The following is an 18,375-nucleotide window of genomic DNA, read 5'->3' on the forward strand; positions in this document are numbered from 1 at the left end:
GTACAAAGCTCAATAAAAATATTAAAAATAAAATGTTAACAAGCCACTATAATTCCTAAACTTTGTGCAAAAATCGCGAAAATTCAGCAAATTTTCATAAAAATTTTCAACCTTTTAATTAGATTTTTTTAGAATTTTTTTGAGTATGCATTTTTGCAGCTCATTAAATTCTAGTAAAAAATGCAGGTTCGGGGTTAGTAAAAAACCGCCTTAATTTTTGAGATTTTTTTTTGTTGAAGGTGTTTTGCATTTTTCCATATAAAGTATTTTCGAAAAAAAAAATTTTGTATGGAAGAGAATGCGTGAAGAAAAATTGCCAAAAATCAACAATAGTTCCTTGCAACTTAAAACTTGCACTTTGTTATAATAAAATTGACTGGTTTACAAATCTGCATACTCAAAAAAAAATCTAAAAAATCTGATTAAAAAGTTATAAATTTTCATGAAAATTTGCCAAATTTTCGCGAGTTTTGCACAAAGTTTAGGAATTACAATTTTATTTTTTTTTGTTGAAGAATGAACCATATTATTATACGAAATTAGCGGAGAAGTATTAGAATGAAAATTGTTGCATACATTGTGAAAAATTTGCTGTGCTAATACATACTTTGTTCCGGCATACTTATGTATGCTTTAATTATGAAGAACAACTTATCTTTTGTAGATAGTTTTTAAATGTACATATGTATGTATGAATATAATTCTAGTTTCAGATCAATGCGAATTTATTATATTTTTAACCGACTCCAAAAAAGGGGGAGGTTATCAATTCGTCGGTATATTTTTTTTTTAAGTATGTTACCGCATAACTTTGGACCACGCTAATCGCTCATATCTATAACTCTTTTTTTTTTAAATGAAAGGTGGTAGCTCAGATGTGGTCCCATACTAATTTGGTTTAGATCAAATAATTGGATCATGAAGAAATTAACGGTACTCTTAAATTATAGTTTTATTTTTTGCTTGAAAGTTACTTGTATTTATTTAGGAAAAGTTTCAATCTAATTTGGTGTAAATATGTAAGATCCCTCGATCTAATTTTTTAATTTACTAATCAACTTAGTTAAGTTTTACTTTCAAAACAGGAAGCAACCTTGTTCAAAAATATTTTGTATAAAAAGCTTTATTGTACTTCTCTCATTTGACACTCGTATTGTAATGTTTTATTTAATTCATTGTTAAATTCAAATCGAACTTTTTAACTGGTAGCAACACTCTTTAAAGTATTTAAAAAATAAAGCTTACCTAGATGTTTCTATTCAAAGTATTTCAGAATTCAATTTGTGGAAATATGGAAATTTGTTTTAGATTGAGATTTAGATTTATTATTATAATTTTTAAGTTTGAAATAACTTATTAGAACTGCAAATGTATCGGAAGAAATCAAATACTCATTTACTAATGTTTGATTATATTTTATGCTTTTGTATGTAAACAAAATTTTGATCAGCTGTACTAAAAACTTGCATGTTTTCGCTAGTTTTGCGTTCGCGTACTTTTGCTAACATTTCTCTCTATGAGAGACAACAGATAAAAATTTATTAGAATTTTGCTGTTGAGAGTTTTCTGCTGGAAGAATACGCGATAACACCTATTATTGTATGAATTCCGTATCAAAGGATTTTAACATATTTTTTTTTAAAAATTGAAAATCAGATACATGCATACATAAAGGCAGTGTCACACGATTGGGAATTTGCTCAAAATTTGCTGCAAATCGTATCCCAATCATGTGAATGCACAAATAATTTTCTTTGCCCCAATTACGAAAAACAAATTTATTCAAATTTTTCAATAGAAGTTCGCTGTATTGTACCAATCGTGTGACTAAAAATATTTAGAAGTCGCTCATCGCGCCCACAGTTTTCAAAGTTTTCCATGTATTTTATATGGTGAAGAACAATTTTTCGTGGAAATGGTATAGAATTCTTTTTCTATTGAAAAACTCTGTTTCTCTTCAGGACACTTCCAATATTAATGCCAAATTTTTTATCTAACCATTTTTTAATATTAATTATTTTTTATAGGCCACCCATATTTATTTGATTCCAGTCGCTTTGTAATTTAATCACTTTGTTCCTTATTTTGGTTCCTTATACTGAAGTAAAATTTTCGCTGCCTTATAATCTGTTCCCATTATTTAATATATTGTATTTTTTAACTATAGTCATATTTGTCCATAAGCATACATTTACTTATAAATATAATCATTGGCAAATAATTCAGTTAAAATTTACGCAGTCACTTTTCTCAAGCATATTGTATGCTTGACCTCATTTTGAATGCATCGGAAATCGCATGGATGCCAAAAAAGAATACTTAAGTATTTTTATTTATTCAGCACTCTAAAACTTGGGTTCATTTTCTCCAGTATGTTTTAAAATTTATCAGCCCTTTGAAACAAATTTGGTTTTATAGGGCAGCTATATATTAAAAGCTACTTGAAAAAATATCATTTGAAGTGCCAGTGACATACAAATATTATTTTTAATCACCATTTCCACTAAAAAATATTGCCAAACATAGATGTATTGGCCAACAGCCGAGGCCATGTAGTGGTTGGAAGACCCACATTCGATTACTGATCCAACCTTCATCTACAAATAGCAGTGTTGTTCAGGATGCTATGCAAATAGTCTTGGATTTGCATTTGCAAATTTTGTGCTTGCTACCATGGCAACCGTTTGCATTTTATAATTTTGTGCGCTTTTTTAGAAATTTACAAATTTTAAAATGTTTTTGTTGAGATTTTTTGTCTGATTGTACCTCTCCGAGGGGGTAAAATGGACAAATGGACGGTACGACTTTAGTCGTGCCCACGTTGTTGGGTGCGGCCCTCGGGAAGTATCGTGGTGGTTGTGGTTTATTACCCAAATGCGGGTAGCGTTGACATTTGTTAGCTCGATGTGGAGTTGCATTATAATCGGCTGCCGGACCCACAGCACGGCAGAGGCTTAGATAGGCCTCGAACCCTACCAAGGTGGTTAGTGTGTCCATCTCGAAAATTAAAAGCCGGAAAATCCCGAAAAAATCACGAAATACCGGAGAAATTCTTAAATAAATATAAAAAAATCCCGAAAATTGTGAAGCATTTCGTTATTTTCTCAGTCACTAAAATAAAAAAAAAAGCGTGAGTACCTATGTAGTAATTATCTATGTACGGCTTGGCAAAGCATTAGGCGATTCAGAAGCATTCATAAATAGATTAGGTTAGAATTAAAGATTAATTTAATTTTATTAATTTTTGGATCGAACGGTCGAAAAGGTCACGATTTGTCTAGAAATGGCCCAGAACTATTCCCAAAATCTACTTTCAATAGTCGTAAACTCGTTCCGAAGTGGTCCTGAAGGGTTCACGAAACAGTCCAGAAAGTCCTGAACTTGTCCCAAAATGATACCGAACTAGTGCCTAAAGTAGTCGTGAACTAGGCTCGAAATGACGCTGAAATAGCCCGAAACTAGTTGGTAGTAAGTTTCTATAGAAATTTTAGATTTTACATTTTAGTAAAAGTAGTACGATTATAATTAATGATATAACGTTCAGCCATTCAACAAGCAACCGAATTCAGATTTAAGACTTTATGCAAACATTTATGTAAACAATCTAAAATGTGAAATTTTGGCATTAATAGAAGAGCGCAATTAATAAGCCCAGTTAATAATTTTTTTCGCAAACACTCGGTAGCCATGCTTCCAAATCATAGATGCTTGTACCATCGCGCTCAAAATAAGCCATTTATGAGACTCATAAGGCCATAAATATATGAAGTATATAATTGTTAAATAAATAGAGTCGACACGCTTACACGTAGGTATATGTACATTCATGCGATGACAACAACTTATTACGATAAGTTATCTTAATTACGCATACTTGATAGAATATAAAAATGCAGCAGAATCGTAGAATTTTGTGTACCTACTTGAAGGCAATTTGTGCGTTCCACTTCCTTAATGGCACATTGTCAACCCTAAGTATTGCACAAAAACGCAATTAATGTAAATATTAATTTGTACTAAGTAATTACTCAACTGAAATGTACTACATATATATATGTATGTACATACCATGTGTAATATATACAGACATAATTATTGCTGTAATTAATTTATAGAACTAGAAAATATATGTATGTATGTATGCACAAGAATTTGAATAGGTGATGTACATATATATGTACATTAGACTGCATCACCAAAAAAAGTTGCGGTTTTTCCGCCGGGATTACAAAATTTATTATATTTTAAGACGTCCACCGAAATATTTCGGAAAAATATTAAGATTTAAGCGAGCTGGACCGATTTGAAAATACCTCCACAAATGAAGTTTTTTATGAATAAAAATAGTTTCTTAAAGAACTTTTTGAAAAAAGTCCCCTCAGATGACAAATTAGATTAAGCTTAAAAAAATCTGCATACAAATATTTGAAAATCTTTTCAATGGAATCGTAAGAATGAGAATTTTGATTTCAAAGATTGGTTTACGAAAAACTTGAATAACTGGGCCAAAAATGTTCTGATTTAGACTTATGGGATCTCAGTAGAAAGGTATTTTTACACTGTTTTTATTTCTGGCCAAAAAACGTCATTCGTGTCCCATCTTGTTTTTTCGAATACCAACACATCTTAATTCAATGTATGAATGATGTTCGTTCATCCTACCTTTCTCTTCCATCCTTTGAATGAGTTTAGTAGCAAAGAAATAAAAACGGTGAGAAAATACCTTTCCAATGACACCTCTTTAGTCTAAATCGGATGAGTTTAGGTTCAGTTATTCAAGTTTTTCCTATACCAATCTTTGAAAAAAGTTAAAAATAGCATCAAAAATCTCATCATTACGATTCCGTTCAAAAATTTATTTTAGTTTTTGTTTTATTTTTATGCAAATATTTTAAGCTTAAACCGTTTTGTCATTTGAGGGGATTTTTTCAAAAAAAAATCTTTAAAAAACTATTTTTATGCATAAAAAACTCCATTTTTGGAGGTATTTTCAAATCGGTCCAGCTCACTTAAATCTTAATATTTTTCCGAAATATTTTGGTTGACGTCTTAAAATATAATAGATTTTATAATTCCAATGGAAAAATAGTACCGATTTTTTTTTTTTTGTATGGGGAGCGATGCAGTCTAATGTACATATGTATGAGAAGATAATGAATTTTCATGCTGATTTGTGAGGAGTTTTTACTGGTTTGCGGTGGTACGAACTCACTTTCGACACTTATCTTTGAAGCAAAACTAATTAATGATAATTTAAAATGAAGAAACATATTTAAATAAAATAATATAATTGTTTATTTGTGTACATACAACCATATAATACTAATAACTGTAAAGAACAAACAATTTCAACTAATCAGTTTACTTAAATATGTAAGTATGAAAAGTTCACCTTCAATATCGTTCGTGTGGCATTGTTGAATTTCCTATTTGTTTTTTTTATTACTAACATTAACTAAGTATTTGCTGAGGTTTACTTTAAACTTTAATGATTAAAGTGCTAAAATAAGGTAGCGTGAAGTGTGCTTTTATTTATTTCGTCGACTGATTTTGTGCGCATGCGCAGAGTGTTCGTTGAGTAACCATTTATTTGATACTTGTTTACATTTTTTGTAACGTACATCTACCGACTGGGAAAATAGGTAAGCACGTTACGAGGTAATCCATGTTTTCTTTCAGGTTTTAGTACAGAAATTGTCATAATGACAAATGCCATCAAAGTTGCCTATAAACTAGTCTCATGTAAATTTCCCAGAAACTTACACCAGCCATTTTGTTGCTGAAGTAATTTTAATGATTTTGATGTGTAAACATCTAAGCTCTTGTTTTGAATAAATTTGAAACTGTGTCTTGTGTGTAGTATAATTGAACATTTCGGGTTAAGCTCAGGGCTATTTTGGCACCATTTAGGGATTAGATCCCGATTATTTTCGGACCCTTTCGGGACTGGTTCGAGATCATTCGGGGCCGGTTTAGGATTATTTCAAGAACATTTTGGGACCTATTCATATCCATTGCGGGCCTAGTTCACGACTATTTGAGGACCATTTTGGATCTAGTTATGAACCATTTCGTGACCAGGTGAGGACTATTTAAGGAACACTTCACGACTAGTATGGAACAGTTTTGGGACTAGTTTCGCATCATTTTGCGGCTAGCTCAGGACTATTTGAGGACTATTTTGGGCCTAGTTCGGGATCATGTTGGGACTAATAAGGGACCATTTCCGAAGCATTTAAAGACTTGTTCGAGAAAATTCCGGAACGAGTTCACGACTTTTTCGGCCGTTTCGGAGCCTATTCAGAACTACTTCAGGACCATTCCGGAATTGGTTGGGGATGAGCTTGGGACCTGTTAAGGACTATTTCTGAAACAATTGTGAACTAGTTCCCTATTACTTTAGAACTAGTTCGAGACTAACTCTTGACTTCAGACTAGTTCAAGACTATTTAAGGTCTGGTTAATATTTTCGCCCCAATTTCGGACTAGTTCGAGATGATTTTGAGACCACTAAGGGAGTATCTCGGGACCTTTTCAGGGCTTGTTCGAGATCATTTCGGAATGGTTCACGCCTGTTTCAAGCCCATTCCAGGACTAGTTGGGGACTATTCAAGAATAATTTCGGCCTAGTGCGGAACCATTTTGGGACTAGGAAAGAACATTTCGGGACCGTTTCAAGACTTGTTCGAAATCGTTTCAGGTCAAGTTCCAGACATTATCAAAACCATTTCAGGACAGTTTTGCAACTAGTTCGGCATCATATCGCGCTTGTTCGAAATTAGTCCCGAAATGATCCTGAACATTTCCCGAAGTTATTGTCAAAAGGTCATCGACAAAATAAAATTTAATTAATTTTTAATTTCTAACCTCTTATATTTATGTGTGTAACTGAATCGCCTAATGCTTTGACCAGCAGTACATATACATATACATATTTATTTATACATAAAATTTCAAGAGTACCTTTTATTTACGCTATGTTTTTTAACATACTGCTTATGTAGGTACTGAACGAGTATGACGGTTTCCCCTCTAGCGTGCCAGGAGGAGGTACATCGATCGCTGCTCTACCCGCGATTATAGCAAAGTGTCAGTATAGTGTCTGTTAAGCCACTTGTTGTACCAGATGAAATTGAGGAGGTCCGGTAGTTTCACTTTAGTTCTCGGCCAAGCTGGCGAATGAGCGAGATTGAAAATGCGTCTCACCTTGTGTGGGCAAATGGACATTGTCATATGACTACATTTGCTGAGAAAGAGAAATTGTTAGCATACGCCCTCGTTGGATCATTGGTGCTATATTTAGTAGATTGTCTTGTGTATCGCCAGTAAGAACCCTTAATGCGGATTGGTTTAACTTCAAATTTTCCTCAGTTAGTTTCCTGCTAAGTCTAATGCAGTAATTCATGTTATTAATGTAGAGATTCATACAGCACCCGGACTAAATGCATTCGATTGTACTGTTTTCCTGTCCATTTTAATCTGTTTTAAACCTGCACGATTTACGAATAAACCTTGGCAGATGGTTGGGTGTCAAAGAGCTCAGGTGTTCGTTTCTCACCATATCTCGGCCAAATGCTTTATATCTAATCCTTGCAAAGGCCCATTTTACGGTAGGAAGAGAAAATAGGGTGTTCGTGTAGGTCGATCCCAGTCTGGTGTTTGTGTCACTAGATAGACCCTTTGATATTGGAGGTAACATAAGTTTTACCCACCTTCAACCCCTCGTTGCCTCCCAGTCATTGCTAAGCGAAGTATTCACCCAGTTTCTGATGGTGGCTTTGATGGCCGAAGGTGGGAGTGCTATAACTGGTTGCGTGCCGAGGAATGCCTGGTCTGAGCCAACTCTGGCCAAATGGCTAATGGTCAGATGTCTCATTACCAGGTAGTCTCAGCAAGCTCGTTATGTTTAATAACATAATTTACTCAACGTTTCATTGCCGCACTAGTTTGGAAGTAGTTAGAGGACTGGCCGATGTCTTAACTGCAGCATGGCTTGCAAATAACTCAGCTTGGAAGGCCGAAGCATATTAACCAAGAGAGAAGAGAAGTTTATCCCCATTAAATTCTATGAAGACCCAGATCCAGACCCATAGTCAGATTTGGAGCCATCAGTGAAGATTCGAAAATGTGTGAGTACGGGCTCAGTACTGGAATTGAACCAGCATTCAGCCTCAGGAAACTCAACGTTAAAGAATCTCTTCAACAAAGGTACTGGTGGCGTACTATCCGCCAGCAACTTTCGTCTCGCTACGCTCAGGCGTTATACTACTATCCGTTTGTCTTTAGTATGCAGGTGTCCTTTAGTGCAGTAGTGCTTCAAGAGCTGCGCCTGGTGTTACAGAGAAAGTACATGGCAATCGTTATATGAAGTTTAGCAAGCAGATTTACCATGCTAATGATTTAGAGTCTGTTCCACCATGCCACTGACGCGTAGCTGATTATGGGTCTGATCATAGAGGTATAAATCCAGAGAATTCGCCTTGGTGACAGACCCCACATTTTGCCAAAGACCTGTTTGAATTGCCAAAATACTGTCAATGCTTTGGAGCTCTGGTGCTCCATATGAGCTAGTAAGGCGATTTATGAAAAGTAATTGCACAGATTGACCGTAAAATAGGGAACGTATTTGTATTTAATAATAACACTGGTCTACAAGGGTTTTGCGAATAAGACGGGACCTGGTGTTTCCGAACGGATTTTTCGTGCTGAACACGAATCTGGGGTCCAAAACTTCCCATCACGTCACGTTTTCGAGAAAAAAGGGGTTGAAACCCCTAAAAACAGCGTGTATATGTCAGAAATTAATGGCTAAATCGTGCCCTTTCGAATGAGCCCTATGCCGAATTAATCGCATGCACCCTTAGATCAGGGGGTGTATTTGTGTCTAGGAGTCCAGGGAAAATTGATCGCAGAAAGAATTTCATCTTAAACGACCATATAAATTTCTTAAATTTTTAAAATCTAACTGCAGATTCGTAATCAGCGACTTTTAATATAGTTAAAACCTTGGCATTATTAATTTTCTATGATCGTTTAAGATTAAATTCTTTCTGTGATCAATTTTTCCTGCACCCCTAAACACAAATACACCCCCTGCTTTAAGGGTGCACGCGATCAATTCGGCATAGGGCTCATTCGAAAGGGCACGGTTTAGCCTTTAATTTCTGATATATGCAAAATTTGTACCACGTCAGGGTTCAGCTCTATAATTTTTCGAAAATGGCCAAAAACGCTGTTTTTAGGGGTTTCAACCCCTTTTTTCTCGAAAACGTGACGTGATGGGACATTTTTGACCCCGGATTCGTGTTCAGCACGAAAAATCCGTTCAGAAACACCAGGTCCCGTCTTATTCGCAGAAAAAAAGTTGAAATTTGTAGACCAGTGTAATAGGAGTAATAGGAAATTAAATCAAATTTATTATGATTTTCTCAGAATAAAAAAAGAAAATTATTTTACAATTCCCTTATACACACAATCACCTGTTTTATAATCCCCTATAATCAATGACATGTAATTGTTTTGTGCCGCATATAAAATGTAATTGTTGTGCAGAATTATAAAATGCAATTGGCACAGTTTTATGTATGTATGTATGTGCATTTTTGATTTACTAAATGTGACTCAAACAAAGGCAGCAATTTTTATATTGCACTAATTAATGTGGTTTATTCATGCACCTTGTGATATTATAAAATTATGGTATGCCATAATTATTATGGTCTGTCATAATTTTTATGGTATAACATACATTTTGTGGTGTGACGTAATTTTTATTAATTAAAAAATGCGTATGCAGGATAATGTGGGATTTATCATTTATATAGATAGATACTTACATATGTGTGTATGCGTGTGTGTCATGCTTATTAAGCTTAAGGGCCGTTTTCTCAAGTAGGTTTGTGTTTCAAACACATTTTTTCATTTTTTGTGTTAGAGGGTAGATACTTTTAAAATTTACTTGAGAAAACGGCCGTTCGAGTATCGAAAAAATTCTGTGAAATATTTCCAATAATTACAGTGTTCACTGCTTTGGGCAACACAAATTTCCAACATTATATTTATATGTTCTTCGGATTTCATTATAGCCATTTATTATTTTTAAAATCATTTTATGTGTAATTTAAAACAGTGATAGGATAGAAATATAAAGTTCCAAGAGCGGTCGTTTAAAATTCCATAATCCAACTCAGCTACAAGTGCATATACGTATCTACGACTATCAAAAAAAAAAAGTCTCACAATTGTGTTATACCCTTATTTCACAAAACTGAATATCTCTCTCTCTATTTCTCATTCCAGTAATGAATTGGATGTTAAGAAAATCAACTAATAAATAACTATTAATTGGAACTCAAAAAAGTCTTCAAACATACTTCATACCTACATACATCTATGTAAAGTTGATATATAAACAAAGAACGACTTAATATTTTTTATACATATAAAATCGTATTGGAATTGTACTGAACGCGCAAATATCGAACTCGTGCCCAACAATAGCTTGTGATATATAGTACACAAATACACAAGAATAAAGTCACACGTATAGCAATCATTACGACTGCAACAGAATATAATCAAAGACAATATAAAAGTGACGTCGTTAAGCAACAAAAAAATCGGATAGCGAAGGCGCTGTCAAAGCTAAATAGCAACTCAAAGAATAACGCTCATTACACTGTATAACAAGAAAATATAATCACAAGTAAATTGAAAAAAAAAAAAAAAAAAAAAAATCGCCCAAGTAAACTTCAACTCAGCACAAAAACGCCAACGACATTGCCACTACAAACTCAACACAAAAGAATTTCAACACAAAGCAAAGCTACTAAATAAGCGCATATATCGATAATCATCGTCATCATTAGCCATTATCATCGTCAGATCATCAGCATACGTGCATACGTATTCGACTGGCTTCCAGTCCCACAAAACCACACCACTGTTCATTGCACAGCAGAGGTGAGAGTGCGTTCGTACGTAACGCTGCAGTAAATACCCCCACTCCTTACCAGCGTAGGCCAACACTCACGTCATAGGCACAGCCGCAGTCGCAGTCGCAGTCACAGCCACAACCCGAACCAACAGCCATGGATTTTGATCAGATACTCTCGAAATGCGGCGATTTCAGTCGTTATCAATTTATGTTGTTGACGCTATTCGGTGTCATCAATTTCATCGTCTCACTACACTATTTTACTCAAACTGTGATAAGTTTTGTGCCCGATCATTGGTGTTACCATGAGAAATTAGCGAATAAGTCATTCGATGAGATTGCAGAGATTTACTCGAAATTCGCGAATCCTTCGTGTACGCGACTACTGGACATCGATGGCGCCAATGTGACGGTGAGTCCAGAGCGTTGTACGCGTTGGATCTACAAGTATGATTACGGTTATAGGAGCATGAACACAGAGGTGAGTGGGTATGAGTTTAATAACATTTTTTATTAATAAATATTGAATGTTCACATATTGTTGGCTGTAACGTATTAACGTAGTTCTATCACATTTCTTCTTTCGCTTGCAGCTAAATTGGGTCTGTGATTCGGCGTATAAGGCGCGCGTTGGACAATCGCTGTTCTTTATTGGTTCCGTTGTGGGAACCCTCTTTTATGGTCTACTATCGGATAAGATAGGTCGCTTGCCCGCCTTGATACTTTCAAACTTTTCGGGCTTCATTGGTGATTTTTCGACAATATTCTCAAGAAGCGTAACGACGTTTTCACTGTGTCGCTTCATTTCTGGCATGGCAGCAGATACGAACTTTTACCTCATGTACATTATTGGTGAGTAAAGAAGAAAGACAGACAAAATACATGTATGCCTCCAAAAAAAAGTTAGGATATAAAAGGAAGATTTGAGGCTTCGATGTTAAGGGTTACGCGAATGGCATTGCTTTCTAATCAGAGGTTGGCTTGAAGACATTGGGCCTCGTGCATAAAATAAACTAACTGAAACTCCGACTCGGTACAAATTCTTGAGCCTGAGCTAACTTCATTGGTGCAGAAAATGAGGCCCACTATCTCTAATCACCTTCAGAATGCGCCAAACCCAGTCGTCAAATAATACAGTAAAATAGAAAAGGGAAATAGAAAAGGGAAAATCTATTGGAACCATTCTCTTAAAGAGAAAAGTCTGAGAGAGTTATTCCTGAAGACAAAATCCCGAATCGAATCCGTACCTAGATAAAGCTTTTCTGCAGTCCAGGGTTTCCATTTGGTAACTAATGGGCGGACACGGTGAGGCATCAGACCTGAGTTGGCATGGCGGTTGTGTGATACCACCTAAAAATCTATCCTAGCCTATGCTGCGCCCATTGTGTGGAAGGAGCCAGAATTGAAGTCCACGCAGGCCAAGCTCAGCAAACTACACCGACTAGCCTGCGTGGACATTACAAGCGCGATGAAAACAACGTGGCTCCCGGAACGCTATTAGACTTACCACCTCCACATACTGTAATCAATAGTCTGTTCCTTTACTAGTCCAATTTACAGGATTTAGTCCGGAAGATATTACTAAAGATATTTTAAACAGAGAGTAAGAAAGCGGGTATGCTATTTGCAGCAAAGCCCACCTTTGCGTTATAGAATAAGAGAAAGGAGAGCACATTAACTTTGTGGACCTGTGCATCCATAATTTCAAGGTATATTTTCCAAATGCTTAGAACAAACTAGAACAGTTAACGACTGAAACACTGGAAGATAGCCACGTCTGGTACACTTAACAGGAGTCTGTGGCTTAGAAGACAAAATGCTCCTTTTGACTACCATGAGGGTGAGGTAACCTTCTTTTTTCGGTGGAGTGGTATGCAATACGATGACAGATATTCTCGCCTGAAAAGGGGGATTTATAGAGAACAGGAATTTATAGGCGAAGGAGCCTTAATTGGCCTGCCATAGAGCTCTCTCTCTGGAAAGGCAACACAACTGAACAACTACAAAAGGCATCATAGAGGCTAAGTCCTTTATCCCTGAAATATCAACAAAGGATAACCGAAATACTATGCAATCCTCCACTACTTCGCTTAGAGTGGTAAATTCAGTAATACTGAATTGGATTTCCCTGAGCGAAGCGCCCATGTCCACCGCTAGGGACACATTTATTGCAAAGCCCCACTTCGCTTCACATCCGCTGCCTCATTACCGCATACATATAGAGATATACATATGTATGCCCTTGTACCCAAGTTAGAGTAATATCGTATTCTCAATCATTTCTCAATCTTTAATTAATTTGTTATTACAATAATGCCCTCCAAGCATTGGATCTTTCTCCGAATCCGCTTGAAAAATGTCAGCAAAGTTTAACGTTGGCCCAAAATTTGTTTATGTTTTAGTCGTTAAGCACTGCTTTTATATTGGTGCAGAATGTATTGAGGATGGTTCAGCCCTTAATTTCCGGGATCCTGGAGTATTACTACATCGTTGGGCATCCTATCCGTTCATAAAGATTACAGAAGCGTGCGAACAACCGCAGTATTAAGCACCCTATGAAAATTTCTAACTTAAGAATGACTACCTCCGAAGTTTCTTGAAGCAAAATTGGTAATATTTAGTCCATACATGGTGAATGAAAGAAGGAAGAAAGTGAAAATATACAATGTTACCTTTTTACTTTCAGAAGCTCCTTTTAAAGGTCACTAGTTAGAAAAATCGGAGTGTTTAGAGCAGCGGTTTGATCGACCCTACACCCTTGGAAGTGTGTTTTCAAGAGGAAGTCCATATTTCCTCAGTCCCTGAAATGGCAGAGAGAATCGCTTGGCGAAGATTCTACACAGCTTAGCTGACTCCTCGATATCCTATGTAGATTCGGGGAATATTCTCTAGAAGGCCTCCTTGGCATCGCAGAGAACCTTTTTATACTTCTTTAAGTTACTTTGTAACATTCGTTAGTCCAAATGTGCGAGCTTTCATACTTCCTTACGCATAACTTTGCTGATTCCTTATACCAAGAGAAATGTGTAAAAATATAGCAGTTTGTTTGGCAAACTGGAATAACTTTTTATGATCTCCTTTTGTGACTGCCTTCAAATTCTGTAGTAGATTGACCCTCAGGAGGCAGAGCCGCAGCCGCAGTTTAGAAAAGGCAGGACATTCACAAAGGATGTGCGACATTCTTTTGGCATCTCCTGCATATTTAATCCTAAGTAAGGCCTAACTTTAAGGCATGTAATGCCAACAAACAATTTCCTGTTCGTAAGAGCATGATGTGGTTCTTCAAATCTTGCAGCAATAAAACGATAGCATTACGAAAAAATTATGTGTAAATAATTTCTCTCCAAATCTGAACTTTACTTCAATCTCTTTTCCAGTACTCGAATACATCCGTCCGTCGATGCGTACACTTGGACTGAACTTGGCCGTCGGCGTTTTCTACACAATCGGTCTAGTCATTACGCCATGGTTAGCCGTGCTCGTTGGCCATTGGCAACTTTACTTAGCCTGTACTTCACTGCCAATACTCTCTGTGGTGCTGTATTATTTTGTAGTGCAAGAGAGCGCACAATGGTTGGTCACAAGAAATGATGTAGATGGTGCTATAAAGCGTTTGAAACGCGTTGCACGATTTAATAAGCGTAAAGTAACGCCAACGGAATTCGAGGAGTTTCGCAAACATTGCGAAAAGCAGCGTCAGAAAATGGGCGGTGACGATCAAGTGCATTCGACGCTATTGGATATGTTCAGAACGCCACGCATGCGCAAACATACGCTGATCTTATTTTTTAAGTCGTAAGTATTTTACGAATATTTAGTTTCTTTGAAGTATCTATTTTCTGGAAAAAAATAAATATTATCTTTACACTCCCAATTGAACTTTTCTCTACTTCTTCTCTCTCCCCCAGCATGGTCATCACGCTCTGCTACGATGCCGTTTCACGTAATGTCGAAGGCATGGGCATCTCACCATTCATCATGTTCTCGCTGAGCGCCATTGCCGTACTACCTTCGAGTATTATCGTCATACTGCTGCAGGATCGTATCGGACGCAAAGGTATGGCGGCTGGTTCATTGCTTGTCGGCGGCTTATTCACCACCATGGCAGGCATAGCGATCGCCTATCAGCAACACAATCACAATGCGGTGCTGCTGGCGTGCCTAACGATAGCGGCACGTTTCGGTGTAGCGATCTCATACGAGTCAGGATCACAATATGCTACCGAGCTAATACCGACCTGCGTGCGTGGTCAAGGTGTGGCAGCGGTGCATGTGGCTGGATTTGCGGCATCCTTTTTGGCGCCATACATCCTATGGTTGGGTACATTCTTCAAAGCGGCGCCTTCGATAATTTTGGGTGTACTCTTCTTCACCGGCTCCTTTGTGTGCTTGCTCTTGCCCGAAACGCTGAATAGGTGAGTGCGAAAGTGAACGCGAGTGTATGTGAAATGTGAAATTCATAAATATTTGCGCTTTTATTTTACAGAACGCTGCCAAAGACCGTCGAGGAGGGTGAGGTATTCGGCAAAGGTGAACGCATGTTCGATTTCCCATGTCTTTCGCAAAAGGGCGCACAATCAGAGGAGGAGGAGGCGTACGAACGAAAGCAATCGTTAACGGTTTTCGATCGTGGCGATGATTCGGCCGATGAGAACCTCAACAGTGCGGCGTAAAAGAGTGTGTGTGTACGCAATAGGAATGTATTTGCCGTTAGCTTCCGTAGATGTTAAGCGTAAAGGCCCGTTTACATAGAACTTTGGCGTTGCGTTGGCGTTGGCGTCGCTTCAACAGCTGACTATGAATACATGAATTCAAATGCAGCCGTCCACATAGCCAAAATTCGACAACGCTCACGCCAACACAAAGCAAAAAGATGGCCAACTCTCAACTTTTCGCGTGCGTCGCTCGTCAGCTGTTGCGAATAAATAAAATTATGTGAAATATTTTTCCTTTTTAATCAAGTGCGGGCAAGAAATATCGTTTTTAATGCAATTATTGATATGAAATATTAATTTATCTGTCGTTAATATGTTAATTTAGTGGCCCAAGGATTCGCCGCCAAGCGTTCATTGTAGCAAGCATACTTTTAACGTGCGTTCTGTCAAACCAACGCCAACGCCAACGCAACGCCAAAGTTGTATGTAAACGGGCCTTAAATATTACAAAAAAAAAAAAAATTTATGAATATTAACCTGCACATAAACGTCAAACACAAAATTAATATTTTTTCTTAGTAATTTAATTTCATTAGTAAACGTCATTAGTTTTTAAGTACTTACCAGTAATAATTTAGATCTTAAGTACTTAGTGACAGAAGCCTTATTTATAAGATACAATAGTTCGAAAACGCATATGAAAACTGGAATATCAAAAAAATGCTAAATTATTGAAAATATTTGCTTGAATGCAATTTTTTTTATAAAAGTTTGTATATTAAAATAATATTTTTGCATTCATTGTAAAAACAATTAACAGTGTTTAGGGAAGCAAAGCATGCAAGTATCCAATGTAAATACATATAAATAGAAAAAATATATTCTTATACTAAAGACACATATACACCTACATATGTATATGGAAAATGATTGCTAGTGCTATTACAAATGTATAAACGCAAATCGCTATACACAAATACATACGTAGGTAAAGATAAACATAATATGTTATGAGCAAATTTCACGAGCTTTTAAATTTTTCGACAGAAACGCGTTTTTGGTCGAAAATGGTGGCACACTTATCTTAGATAATGCATTGTTCTCAGTTTTGCATAAAGAACAAGATTTCATCGCAAAATTGTATTCAAATGAAAACTTAAAAAAGTTATACTAAAAAAGTCAAAATAACAATTCGTGCTCATATACGTGCATTTAACGTATACGCCCCGTAGCACCATTCACAGTCAGAAAACACATTTACTCGCACGCCTTCACTTACAAGTTATATTATTTAAAAAAATTTCAGAATGTGTCGTTAAAAATTGTAAAATTGGAAGTTTTGTTACGTCATTGTATGATCAATGTAATTTTTTTCAGCTGGTGGCACACTAGTTTTATTACTCTAGAGTGGTTTTGTTCTAGCAAGCAGAATATTTTCACCATTTATTGTTGCAATTTTGAAGTTGCTTAAATTCTTAAAATAAAAAATTATAAAATAGCTGCGACAGATATTCCGCATGCTGCAATTTTTTTCAATATGGTGGCACACTCTTGAAACTTTATATATATGCTGTATTTTATGCAAAATTTCATAGCCTCTAATATGAGCATTCTATTTGAAAACTTCCCAAAGTTATAAAAAAAAAACACAATTTAGATTTTTTGTAGTGACAAAAACAAATTGTAATTTCGGTACTTTTTCGTCAAATAAACGTTTAAATACTTGATTTCTTTTTTATTGCACTTATTTCTGGAACTCCAATGATTGGAATAAATGAAAGAAGAATGCTATAGCATTTTTTTATGGCGAGAGAAGGGATCGACACTTAAAAAAAAACTTGTGAGATTTGCTCATATACAAACCTTTCTACATATGTATATGATAGTAAAAAAAAAATATTAACCACCCTTAGCATTGGGCACACTTTTACTTAAGCCAGGCTTTAAGCGAGTACTGATAGCTATGCCGATTTACAAAATAATAAAAAATAAATACATACATACATACATATTTGAAATTTTTGGAAAATTTATTAAAACACGTTAAATTTCCAAACCTTAATCTAACCTAAAAAAAAAAAACCGAAAATTGTAAAACTATACAAAGCTCGTTTGCTGGAGGAAGTTTCCAGTTAAAGAAAATAGTCTTAGTAGAAAAATGTAATGCAAAGTTTTTTTTAAGCTAAATATGCAAATATATATATATATATATATATATATATATATATAAAAAATGTCGTCCAATAAGCACCTGAGCATTTGAGGCTACGACATGATTTTTAATCTCACTGCGTGAAATCCAATGACGTCTCACGATAATTGAAAGTTGCGGCTTCCCTTGAAAAAGAGTTGCGGATATTCTTTGACCACTTGCGATCCAAAGCTCGGCCAGAAATACCTAGCAGGACAAGTACAGGTTCGCTGAGCTCGGTCCAATAGTAGCCCACATGTAGTTAAAAATACGCACGCTCTCTTCTTTTTTTCTCGTGAGGACCGACTCGTTTGTTTCCCGCCAGGTCAGCTGATTTTTGAAGCCTATAATAGTTCGAAAAGACAAAACTCAGACGAGTGTGCCTTGCCCGCCCAGCTAATTTGCTATGCAGTTAACGGCAGTGCCACTATGGCTTGACGCTTTTGATAATTCGAGTAGAAATATTCAGACACCACTAAATTAGGGCAAGGTATTCTTCCAGCGCACCGTGAGTGAGCGAACTCAAAGCCTTGATGGCCTCTTAGCTATCCTAGTAAATAATTACCCTTACTGTCAACGTCGATCAAATCAGC

The 18,375-nt window shown here is 36.2% G+C and overlaps 1 protein-coding gene across 1 annotated transcript in view; it reads left to right on the plus strand.

The window, feature by feature from the left end:
* LOC118744001 (organic cation transporter protein) overlaps positions 1-16,423 on the plus strand; it is a 20,872-nt gene extending 4,449 nt beyond the window's left edge. The window contains exons 2-7 of the mRNA XM_036476767.1: positions 10,300-11,417; positions 11,530-11,788; positions 14,314-14,731; positions 14,845-15,351; positions 15,423-15,673; positions 16,094-16,423. Of these exons, the coding sequence (XP_036332660.1) occupies positions 11,091-11,417; positions 11,530-11,788; positions 14,314-14,731; positions 14,845-15,351; positions 15,423-15,609 (1,698 nt within the window). The 5' untranslated portion in view covers positions 10,300-11,090 and the 3' untranslated portion in view covers positions 15,610-15,673; positions 16,094-16,423. The remainder of the gene's footprint in view (positions 1-10,299; positions 11,418-11,529; positions 11,789-14,313; positions 14,732-14,844; positions 15,352-15,422; positions 15,674-16,093) is intronic.
* Positions 16,424-18,375: the final 1,952 nt, after the last annotated feature.

Source organism: Rhagoletis pomonella, unplaced genomic scaffold, assembly GCF_013731165.1.
Source record: "Rhagoletis pomonella isolate Grant_MI unplaced genomic scaffold, Rhpom_1.0 Rhpom_scaffold_00001, whole genome shotgun sequence".
Lineage (NCBI taxonomy): Eukaryota > Metazoa > Arthropoda > Insecta > Diptera > Tephritidae > Rhagoletis > Rhagoletis pomonella.